This window comes from Clupea harengus, chromosome 21 (assembly GCF_900700415.2).
Source record: "Clupea harengus chromosome 21, Ch_v2.0.2, whole genome shotgun sequence".
Classification (NCBI taxonomy): Eukaryota; Metazoa; Chordata; class Actinopteri; order Clupeiformes; family Clupeidae; genus Clupea; species Clupea harengus.
In genome coordinates, this window is record NC_045172.1 from 6598336 (window position 1) to 6609708 (window position 11373).

At 42.6% G+C, this 11373-nt stretch overlaps 2 protein-coding genes and 1 non-coding gene across 3 annotated transcripts in view; all 3 read right to left on the minus strand.

Moving 5' to 3' along the window:
* Positions 1–120: 120 nt before the first annotated feature.
* On the minus strand, positions 121–6168 carry ankrd16 (ankyrin repeat domain 16). The gene is made up of 7 exons (XM_012841007.3): positions 5584–6168; positions 4624–4844; positions 4058–4100; positions 3808–3916; positions 2817–2978; positions 2282–2360; positions 121–997 (listed from the first exon to the last, which is right to left on the minus strand). The coding sequence occupies exons 1-7, from the start codon at positions 5919–5921 to the stop codon at positions 834–836; spliced, it is 1116 nt and encodes a 371-aa protein (XP_012696461.1). The 5' UTR covers positions 5922–6168; the 3' UTR covers positions 121–833.
* On the minus strand, positions 5320–5407 carry trnay-gua. Its single transcript is given in 2 exon segments — positions 5320–5355; positions 5371–5407. It is a non-coding gene; the product is annotated as a tRNA-Tyr (tRNA).
* Positions 6169–6489: 321 nt separating the features above from the next.
* dennd6b (DENN/MADD domain containing 6B) overlaps positions 6490–11373 on the minus strand; it is a 9058-nt gene continuing 4174 nt past the window's right edge. Inside the window, exons 11-20 of the mRNA XM_031559067.2 lie at positions 11367–11373; positions 10997–11091; positions 10650–10715; positions 10225–10289; positions 9853–9942; positions 9206–9259; positions 8774–8883; positions 8464–8566; positions 8155–8229; positions 6490–7855 (exon numbers count right to left, since the gene is read on the minus strand). The exon at positions 11367–11373 is cut by the window's right edge and continues 89 nt beyond it. Of these exons, the coding sequence (XP_031414927.1) occupies positions 7733–7855; positions 8155–8229; positions 8464–8566; positions 8774–8883; positions 9206–9259; positions 9853–9942; positions 10225–10289; positions 10650–10715; positions 10997–11091; positions 11367–11373 (788 nt within the window). The 3' untranslated portion in view covers positions 6490–7732. The remainder of the gene's footprint in view (positions 7856–8154; positions 8230–8463; positions 8567–8773; positions 8884–9205; positions 9260–9852; positions 9943–10224; positions 10290–10649; positions 10716–10996; positions 11092–11366) is intronic.

The following is an 11373-nucleotide window of genomic DNA, read 5'->3' on the forward strand; positions in this document are numbered from 1 at the left end:
CGGATTCGGACTACATGGCTGTGTAAATTACCAACATCTGGTGTTTGTCTATGGAACCTCTCATATCCTGTTACTTCCTCTGTGTTCATGAAACCGCCCGCAATGAAAACCGCCAGTATATTGGTTTGGTAAAGTCTTTTATTGTTTACTTTGTGCAGATGGTCATCAGTCTCGAGCAGGTCTATCTTGACAAGCAGGATTCTCTCTCTACCTCCCTCCTCCCCTCTGTCAAACACACACATTCACACCCTTCTGGCGTGCCACACATAAAGACAGTAGTACAATAGTGGAGCAGCAGGTCACATGACTGAAATACACAGTGTTAGAGATTCAGAGGGACAATATGGCGCAGTCTGCTGCTGTTGTTAATCCCACACATGCTACCCATGTCAGACAGATCTCTCAGGGGAATTAGCTGGGAACCCTCCCTTAACTGCACAGAGGATAAGGAAATGAAAACACTGAGGCTCTTCTAGGTTACCATCTAACAGGCTGCAGTTTCCATGGGAACAAACCCAGGACTGGTATATGAAATATCACAGTCACTGTTGACACTATTTTGTGAATAATGGAGGAGGGAATATACATGTGCACCCAGTGTGCTCTCAGTTGCTCCCAATGGAATGGAATGAACTTTCTGCTAGAAATCCAGACATCTGTCTGTATGTTGTGTTCACATACACAACATTCAATTATATGGGAAGATGACTTGCATGAACGGGCACTGCATAGACTGTCATAGTGTGTTTAACTGGTGTGCATTGTGACACATGGTGTGTGTTTATGTTGTGTGTGTGTACTCATGGTGTGTGTGTGTGTGTGTGTGTGTGTATTCATGGTGTGTCCTGGGTGTGGCTTTCGAGCACAGTTTTGACAGTGGGTTTCCTGGCGAGCTGCACTGCCCTGACGCCTGACGTGTCCGCTGAGTCCGACAGCCCCAGAGCCAGCAGAGCACCAGCTGTGTCTGCGTGCTGACCTATACTCGCCATGTGCAAGGCTAGGAGACAGATATATGCACACAAACACACACAGAGACATGCATTTAAAATTATGCATATGCGTAAAAAAATTATTTAAAAAAATGGGTTAAAACACATGCAAGGAACAAACATTTGTTCTACAACCTTTTAGGACAAACTGGACTGCTTTTGCAATCCTAGCATTATGAGTCCAGTTTACTGAAACTCTGGCCTTGTATAGCTTATGCAAGTTTATCGGCAGTTTGTTCAGTAAAATGTTCTAAAATGTTGTAAAGTGTTATGTGAGATGTGATATATATATATACAGTGATGGGCAGTAGCGACGCTACTAGCTTAACTACATTTGCCAGTAGCTTGACTGTAACGTCGCTATTTACAAAACCAAGTAACTTTTCAGTAGCTAAGCTCTTTTATTGATCAAGTAGCGCAGTAGCGTCCTCGAAAGCTAATTTCTCCTGGACATTTCTGATGTTTTTTGTCATTTGGTGGATTATTGTGTTGACAAAGCACTGAAAAAGCATCTCACATATCCCTTTCTGCAGTTCACGTTACAACCGATCTCACGAGAGCTGTGTACAGCGAGGGCTGTCATCGTCTCATCTCCACTCACACTTCGCGGCCAGTCTGACTAGATAACAGCAAAATATTAAAACTTTGTATTTGCGGGAAAAATATCAGAACTTTGTATTCGCGCACAAATGTTACCTCTCTCAGAATTGCATATTGTGCGTCATGCGTCATCTAACGACTTCTGGCGATTTTTGGGAGAGCTAGTTTCCTCACAGAGGAGTTGGCAACACGGACACACACACACACACACACACACATAAGGCTGTATGATGGTAGTGGTAGTCACGATTGTTTTCCTAAACAGAGGTCGGAGACAGTTCTTAGCAAAGTTTAATTTGTAAACTCATGTGATGTTAATTTGTAAACTCATGCATTTGTTTTTTGTGTATTGGGCTATTGTTCAATACATAAATCTAAACATATTTTAGCCTTTATCTGACTGACAGTTGTGTTGATCACTAAAATTGCATTGACTTGGCATGCAGTTTGTTTAACTGAAAGTAGCTACTAATGTATCAAGCTACTTTTGACAGGTTTTTGTAACTTAGCTTGCTACATTTTTATGAGTGGTAGCTTCTGTGTAGTGAAGCTGAATTTATTGTAGAGTAGCTTGTAGCTTAGCTCACTACACATATCAAGTAGCTTGCCCATCACTGTATATATATATATATATGTCTTTGTACATATACGGTAATGTATGTTTATGGGCGTGTGTGTACTGTGGTTTTTACCTGTGCGACCCTTTGTGTCTGTGGCATACAGATCTGCCCCCAGTTCTAGAAGAGTCTTCAAAGTGTTAGTGTGTCCTTCCTGACACACACACACACACACACACACACACACACACACACACACACACACACACACAGTTAGAAGGTTAGAGTGGAGGAATGTTGATTTTTGATGACCCTTGAAAATAACAGGATATGATGTGTTTCTTGTGAAGGAGACATAAACACTGAAAGAAGAGCTGAGGTCAGGGATGCCTGGCTGGCCAGGCTTAGTCATAACTCTCTAGAAACACTCCAAGTACACTGCATGTCTCTTCATGTTGGAGTTTACTACATAGGTCATTGATTCAGAGTCTCTGAGGGCATTTAAAGACATTTTTGACATTTTTTGACACATTCCTGACTGGTACGTTTATATTTAACACGTGATGTGTCCTTCTCTATATTAGTGTGCATGTGTGAGTGTGAGCAATGCAGAAATGTGTATCCCTGAGGTAAGTGTGTGTGTGTGTATGTAGGATGTGTGTATGTTGACCTTGGCAGCATAATGTAGTGCGGTCAGCTGCATTTTGGTGGCTCTGGTGTTGATGTCCACACCCAGCTCCTGAACCAGGAAGCACAGTGCCCCCTCCTGGGCTGTAACACACACCTGGTGCAAAGGCTGCACCCCTAACACATCCACAGCTACAGGAGAGGCCTGTGAACACACACACATAACAAATGTACACAAACACAACCCAATGCAAAGGTTAAAACAAATGTACAAACAGGGATATAAAAATAAATACCTCATGTCAGTGAATAAATAAATTATATATTTTGGGCATTCAGTGTATGTACCGGAGTAGCAGGCTCAAGTTGAGTATGCATTATGAGCGGCACAACTTTGTTTCTTGAATATCTCGAGAAGTGCAAATATAAAGATGAGTATTCTGGTCATTTTGAGACCTAATTCAAGTGCCTACGACCTTCAGAAGCTGAGATACAGATGCGCTGGACGGATGTGCACGCTCGCTGAAAGGGCGTGGCAAAATCTGGATGTTCACTCAGGTAACAGTAAACGACAGCACCCTAGTTTTGTTCCTTATGGTCAAATTAGCCAGAAACCGTTGAGAAAAGCTGCTCATAATGCATACTCAACTTGAGCCTACTACTGGAGTAATGTTTTTTATATGCAGCAATTGTTTCTCTTTCTGCTGACTGGTGATTTGACAATTTGGAGTCGGAGTTGTATACATTTGTATAGAAATAGTCTTGATTTCTGTTTATCACCACTGTCATTGCTTATCCTGACAAGAAACGTCAATTAAAAACAGAAGTAATTCAGCATATGAGGCCACTTAAGGGTTTATATGACCTTGTTAAACTAATCACCCAAATAGTTCTTCTTCTCTCGGCATGATATAGAAATTCTCCTGGGAATGATTTGCAATCGTTCTGTTACAAACGCCATTGGAATGATTACTCAGCATGCTCTGAATCATTAGACCTGGCAGAAAAAAACAGTGCTTGGTTGTGATGTTTACCTGGTGTTTGTCCAAGAGTAATCGGGCAATGGGGATATGACCATTTCTCACTGCGTCCATGAAGGGAGTGACGCCACAGCTGTCTCGGCTGTCTCGTTCATACTCACACCTGCAACACACACACACACACAACAGGTGTATTGTGGTCAGATATAAAGCAGAAGTCTTAAACTTTCAACATCATTACTTACACTTACATACCCATCACTGATTTATTCACCTTTGCATAATGAAATTAAATTGCACCAACCTCTCCAGAAGAATTTGGACAACGTCTTCACACCCATGCATGGCTAAGGGGTGAGAGGAGAGGACACTGTCTCTATGCAGGAATGAGTACATGTCTATGTCTATATGTCTCTATGTAGGAATGAGTACATGTCTATCTATATCTGCGTGTCTCTATGCAGGAATGAGTACATGTCTATGTCTATGTCTGCATGTCTCTCAGTGGCTGCTTCATGTAATGTTATGTGTCAGTATGTGTCTGAACGTCTAATAGTGCAGCACACTATGTGTATTACAGTAAGTATTTGTAGACTAGGTTGGATGGGTGTGCCCAATATGTATACCATAACACTCTGGGTGTAAAAATGCTGTAGGTGACATTGTGACTGAAATAATGTGTGTATATGTACTATGTACATGATGTGTGTATGCCTGAGACAGTGAGAAATTAAGAAAATTCAAAATGAGTGTTTGTGTTTGATTGAGCAAATGTGTCAGAACCAGCATTGTCTCTGTGTGTCTCTGTGTGTCTCTGTGTGTGTGTGTGTGTGTGTGTGTGTGTGTGTGTGTGTGTGTGTGTGTTGGTACCTGCTGTGTGTAAAGGTGTTCGTTTAGTCTTGCTTTCTGTCCTCCACAGCTCACTGTTGGCCTGTAGGAGGCGCTCTATGACTGCGGGATCACCCTCGCGGCAGGCAATATGAAACGCTGTCCAGCCATCTTTGTTCTTCAGGGAGGGGTTGGCATCTTCCTCCAGCAACAGCTCGATGACCTCCACGCTGCGTCTAGTACACGCCATCATCAAAGGCGTCCTATGGGGAGGGTCAAAGGTCAGGTCAACCTGCAGCTTTCCTCAATGTCTTATCAGTTCTCAAGGTATTCCAGCTAATCCACAATTATGCCATTATGAGACCACAATTACTCCATCATTGAGGTACACTATATGTTTAATACAGCTGCAATTTTCTTTTTTCAAATACTAAAGACAGATACAAAAGGAGACGTATTAATTTAATTAATTATTTACATTTCTGCTTTGGTGATCAAAACCAATATGACGACTTGCTGTAAAGTAATCTAATTATATTACATATTTACCATTATATAAACTTAACTTGTTATGTTTGGAGTGGTAAATATGTAATATAATTAGATTACTTTACAGCAAGTCGTCATATTCATACTCAAACATGTCAATTTCTGCCCACCTTGTCATTATATTGTTGTTATTAATGCTCAAGACACAGATATCACCACGACTGTATCCCAATTTCATTAAAAAAAAATTCCTTCGAGCCGGATTTGAACCAGCGACCTAAGGATGTCAATGCTTAACCTCTACAGTCCTCCGCTCTACCAACTGAGCTATCGAAGGCTGATGCTAGGGGGCGATAGCCACCTAAATAAACAGCTCACCCCAACTACTATGTTTCACTTCTGTACTTCGCCTTATGTTTAAACCTCCCAAATGGCATTTCATAACTACAATGTAAAACAAGTGCACAGACGACATTTTATAACATATTTTCACCGAACCGACTTCAAACTTACCAATCTGCCTTTTTCAAACAGTCCACTTTGGCTCTTCTTTCTAAAAGGTAGCTGACGCAGGGCTCATGGCTCATTGAAGAGGCTTCATGAAGTGATCTCTTGTAATCGTTGTTGTGCAACTCAATGTCCATATCTATGTCTTCAAGTAAATATTTCAAAATATCTAAGTGTCCGTGTCTGGCTGCATAATGTAGAAGTGTATCACCAGATCTACCGAAATGCCCCCTAATAACTGCTTGTCGGATATCGTCATTAGCTTCGAGTGCTTCTTTAAGGAGGCATAGTTGTCCATCTTGAACGAGTTTAATTAGGTTCTTTAAAATATTTTCTTCTTCCATTCTCACACGTACGAACAAATTCTACTGACACAGGCTGTGGCTAGAACAATGCATTAATCCAAACCCAGTCTTCTGCAGCTGATGTTAGTAACATCACAGGTTTGCTGACATTTAAGTAAAAATGTGCAGTCGGGCATTTGTCTGCTTACTTAAACCACAACCACACCTTCGAAACATGCAGTATGGTGATGGTAAAATTAACCTGTTATTTACAGTTGGGTAAAGTCGCAATTATATGACATACACGTTAGTGGTAATCCTGCAATCTCATTGGATGGCACTACATCATGACGACATTCTAACGCCCATAGAGCCAACTAAACACACACATATGTAATGCAATGGCTACTGTAAGTAATAATCCTCCAGTCATTTCATTGGTTAATGAATGAAAAAACACTTCAGGAGTTTTTTGTTTAGTTTTATTTTGCAACAAGTGACATTCAAGTAAAGTAAAATCAGAGGAAACACTTCAAATCACTTTTGACCACATTTTACTTGTATTTTCAAATGTAGTACATCATTTTAACTATGCTGCTTCATAAGTCAATGTCACCATTGTTTGCTCCCACCCACCCACCCACCCACACACACACGCACGCACGCACACACACACACTCTCTTTATCACATTCAATATTTTCTATATCACTCGTCATCACATCAGCTTGTGTAGCAGAATTAGAATAAATAACAAAATAAAACATAGCTATACACATTTTAAATGTTGTCATAAAAAAAAAAAACACCAGAAGTTCAAGTGTTGTTATCGTGTGTGTGTGTGTGTGTGTTTGAACTGTGTACACAAACACAGATCTGGAGAAAACTCAGTCTCTGACATCGTAACACCCTGGCGTATATACAATGGTACATATATCACTGTTACACAACAGATGCATCTAATTCACATAAAGCTTAATACTCACTCTTGCGTGCGTGCGCACGCACGCACGCACGCACACACAAGGTTTTCAGGCATTCTTACTGATTACATCCAGATTACACATTCAGTTCTGCTCCTATTGTGCGAGTGTGTGTGTATTCACGTGTGTCTGTCTGTGTGAGTGGTAAAAGGTGTGGAGCAGGTGATCAATATTAGCAGCTCGTAACTGTAAAATGTTTACACCAGAGACGTTGGCAAACCTACGCCTGAAGGATGTGGATCCATACTGAGGTCTGTGGTGTGGTTCTTACAGTAGCTTATGGACGGTGTGTGGGTGAGGGACCGCAGTGTATCCCTGCATACAGAGAGAGGGGCTAAAGGCAGACTTGTGTTAGGAGGACACACACTCGCTCACACACACACACCCCACACAACCACACACACACACACACACACACACACACACACACAGTAAAATGAACAGAGGTCAACTTCTGACCCGTCGTCAATCACACATTTCATTACAGTATTAATACATTTAGGTGCAACAGCTGCATTTGTGAAGAGCCTCTGTTAGGGTGGAACAGGCCTGTAGGCATGCTTTCATGTCCACTCTCTCTCTGCCACATACAGCAGGGGTCCAGCTGCTCTCTGCCTCCCACCCCTCCACCTCTGTTGGCTCTGCTGGCTAGTGTGTGTCTGGCTCCAATTGACCGTGAGGGATTCTGGTGCTGGGGATGGCAATGACCTGCCACTCATAAGAGTACACATTAAATCATTTCGACAGTGTGTGTGCATGTGTATGTGTGTGTAGAAAAAATTGTTTGTGTGTGTGTGAGTGTGTGTGTCTGTACTGATGTGCATATGTGTATGTGTGTGTGTGTGTGTGTCTATGTACTGATGTGCATATGTGTGTGTGTGTATGTGTGTCAGTGTCTGTGCAGTAGGGTCTGCAGATCCTCCGGCAGAGAGCTGATGACGGTGTGGATGGAGCGCTCCAGCCTCTCCAGCAGCTCCTCCTGAACCCCCAGCTGCTGCCGGCGCGCCCTCATCTGACACGGAGACAGAGAGGGATGTGGGCGAGAGAGAAATAGAATAATATACAAATATTATATCTTAAAGTATCAAATCATGTGTGAATTACATGGAGATATGACAAGGAGCATCATCACAAAGGTTCTCCTAAAATAACTGTTCTAATTGAGTGTTTCACAGAGAGAATATGTCCTGTGATTCTCCTCAGTGTATGTGTGTGTGTGTGTGTGTGTGTGTGTGTGTGTGTGTGCGTGTGTGTGTCAGACATATCCAGTGGTGACACATGCGAGTCTGTGTCACATTAAATTATCCTCACCAGCTTCTCCCGCAGTTTAAGGATGAGGTCTACAATCTCTACCTCTGACTTGTCTCTTGTCCAGGCCAACAGATCCTGAAATATGACCAAACACACACACACACACGAACATTTATAAATTGTATAAAATGTTGCTATGATCACAAAAGAAGGTACCTGACTTTCTGAAGTATATAAATGTGAGTTTGTCTCATCTTTTCCGGTTTATAGCTGAGTATTATTGACTATTTTACGGTATGCACATTGGGTATTGACTATCACAGACTGTAGTGTGAGAGTGTGTGTGTGTGTGTGTGTGTGTTTGCATACCGCATCACAGATGACCTCAAGGTGCAGTGACTCCACCTTCTGCGTCATCTCTCGGAGTCTCAGCCGGTACCAGCCGTCAAAGTTATGAGAGCGGAAGAAACGTCTGCAAACACACACACACGTACACAAACACACACACACACACACACACACAGACGCTTTTCATATTACATACACGTTGATAACTTGTCCTTATACTATAGTAATTTGCGTACAATTTTTCAACATTATATAGAATAATGCAAGTCATAACAGCATGGGTTTACACCTTTCCCTGTCATTGGAAATATTTGTCAATAGCAAATGTTACCTGTATAGGCCCAGCCAATCACCTTTCAGCACAGAGGTCAGCTGAGGTCCTGCATGTTCCAGTGTGCCAATGAATTCCTCCTGACTGAAAGGGTGGATCTGAGGAGGGGTCTGCTCACACACACACACACACACACACACACACACACACACACACACACACACACACACACACACACACACACACACACACACACACACATCCAGAGGAATGATCATCATTAACATTCTGCAGTTATTTTTCACTATTGTGTAAATTAATTAATACTATGTAAAGATTAGCATATCCCTCTCTTTATTTCTCTCTGGAACACAAACACACACATAAACGCACTTGTGTTCACACACACACACACACACACACACACACACACACATAAACGCACTTGTGTTCACACAGACACACACATAAACACACACAGGTGAAACCCACCTTCCATGGAGAGATGGAGCGCTGAAGAGGCATGAGGCTGGCTAGGTAACGCTCCTGCAGGAGTGAAAACACACACACACACACACACACCGACATGAACATGGATGCACACTCACAGAGGCAGACTGACACACACACAAACACACACACACACAGTCTCACAGGCACGTACACACACACTAACATACCCCCCATCATTCTGCATGATGCAAGAAGAGTGATGAAGTTATTCTGAGACGGCATGACAGAGTATTTATGTGTGCATGTGTGTGTTTGTGTGAATGTAGTTTAAGAGAGGGGGAGGGAGGGCGAGAGTGAACAAGAGGGAAAAAGAGAGAGAGAGCGAGAGAGAGAGAGAGTGAGAGAAAGAGAAAGAGAGAACATATTATTCTATCCTGCAGGTGGTATACCACAGAGGAATGATGAAACCCTGGGTCACCTCTAGCAGACACATACACACACACACACACACACACACACACACACACACACACACACACACACACACACACACACACACTTTTTCTGCACAGAAGAACAACATGTTGTGTGTTAGTGTGTATTTGTGAGAGAGCATGTGTGTATGCGTTGTGTGATTGTGTGTGTGTGTGTGGTGTGCATTACAATGCGGCGTAAGCAAACCCCACCAGAGGGATGATGAAACTCTGAGTCAGCTCCAGCAGGTACCGCCTCAAGATGGCGCTCTGCACCTCACACGGCCTCTTCCTCTGGATGCCCTGAGGTGGAGAGAGAGAGAGAGGGAGAGAGAGAGAGAGAGAGAGAGAGAGAGAGAGAGAGAGAGGGAGAGGGAGAGGGAGAGGGAGAGGGAGAGAGAGAGAGAGAGAGAGAGAGGGAGAGAGAGAGAGAGAGAGGGAGAGAGAGAGAGAGAGAAGGAGTGAAAACAGGGATGAAGAGGGGAAATGGGGCTCAAGATGGGAAACAAGACGACAGAGAGGAAGGAATAACGGCATAGCATGCACCATTTCCATGTATTTATGAATGTGTGTTGGTGTGTGTACCTTGAGAAGGCGTTTGATGAGTGTCTTGTCCTTGTGCAGGAATGTCTTATAGGCCGTATAGATGCCTAAGTGAGGTCAGGGAAGAGGCACAATGACATCCCCTCACCAAAATTGGCACAATTTTAACAACATCAGTGGGAAGATAAATACTCCCAACACAGGGTGGGAGTGCATATCCCAAAAGTGTGGTATGTGTGAGGTCAGAGTGCATGTATGTATGTTTGGGTGTGGTGTGTGGTAACTGAAAATGTAGCTTGCATTCACATCATATTGTGGAAAGCACTTTTGTCTTTTAATGTAAGAACACAGTACGCCTTTGAGTGTTAAGACATGGACCACTGCACATCCCAATTCAAGAAATTGTATCTTTGCCACAAATTGTCATTTGTAGTCCATTATTCAGTTGGATGAATACTACGAGTTACCTGGTTTGGTATCCAGGCTCTTCAGCTTGGCGAGTTTCTTCACCTTCACCTGTTTGGGTAAATCACCTGAAACACATGGGGAGGAGGAGTCAGTGACACTGATAGGTCAGCTCACCTGTGCCCTCTGGAATGATAGAAACGACCACTTCTGTGCATCTTAAGCATGCACACTAACTGACATATCGTTTATTTATAAATACGTAATAACACTGTTTACAAATATGTCATGTCATAGCATGATTATATACTCCAGAGTCAAAAAAATGGAACTGTACAAGGGGTGGGATGTGTTCATTAAAACTGTACAGGAAGCTGGAGGGGCCATAAAACCCTCATCTGTCTCTCACCAGACATCTTCACTTCACCTAGCCGGATGATGTGTGGCCAGAACTGGAAGGTCTTAATGAAGAATGGGTTGGTCACTCCCAAAATCACACTCGGCCTTGAGAAAAACACACACACATATCAGATGTAAATTATGATTTAGTATAATATAACCAATAGTAACGCCAATTGACATGATATGGTTGTATTGTTGTGGTTAAACAGCCTTTCTTATCATTATAAACCACCACTCTAAAGGCAGTTAGTTACTGCAGCTGAACCTATTTAAATGGCTGCTGTGATAGATGCTGTGCTATTACAACAATGGCTGCTATGATAGGTTAATGCTCACATAGCCTGCAGTAACTGCTGTTGTGATTGGTGGGTACTCACGGGGCCT

Bases quoted from the DNA above. Each gene is read 5' to 3' on its own strand.
- ankrd16 (XM_012841007.3), bottom strand. From the start codon at position 5,921: ATGGAAGAAGAAAATATTTTAAAGAACCTAATTAAACTCGTTCAAGAT. The intron at 4,845-5,583 runs GTAAGTTTGAAG...CCCTCCCCATAG, and splicing joins TGTTTGAAAAAGGCAGATTG to GACGCCTTTGATGATGGCGT. The intron at 4,101-4,623 runs GTACCAACACAC...CTCACCCCTTAG, and splicing joins AACACCTTTACACACAGCAG to CCATGCATGGGTGTGAAGAC.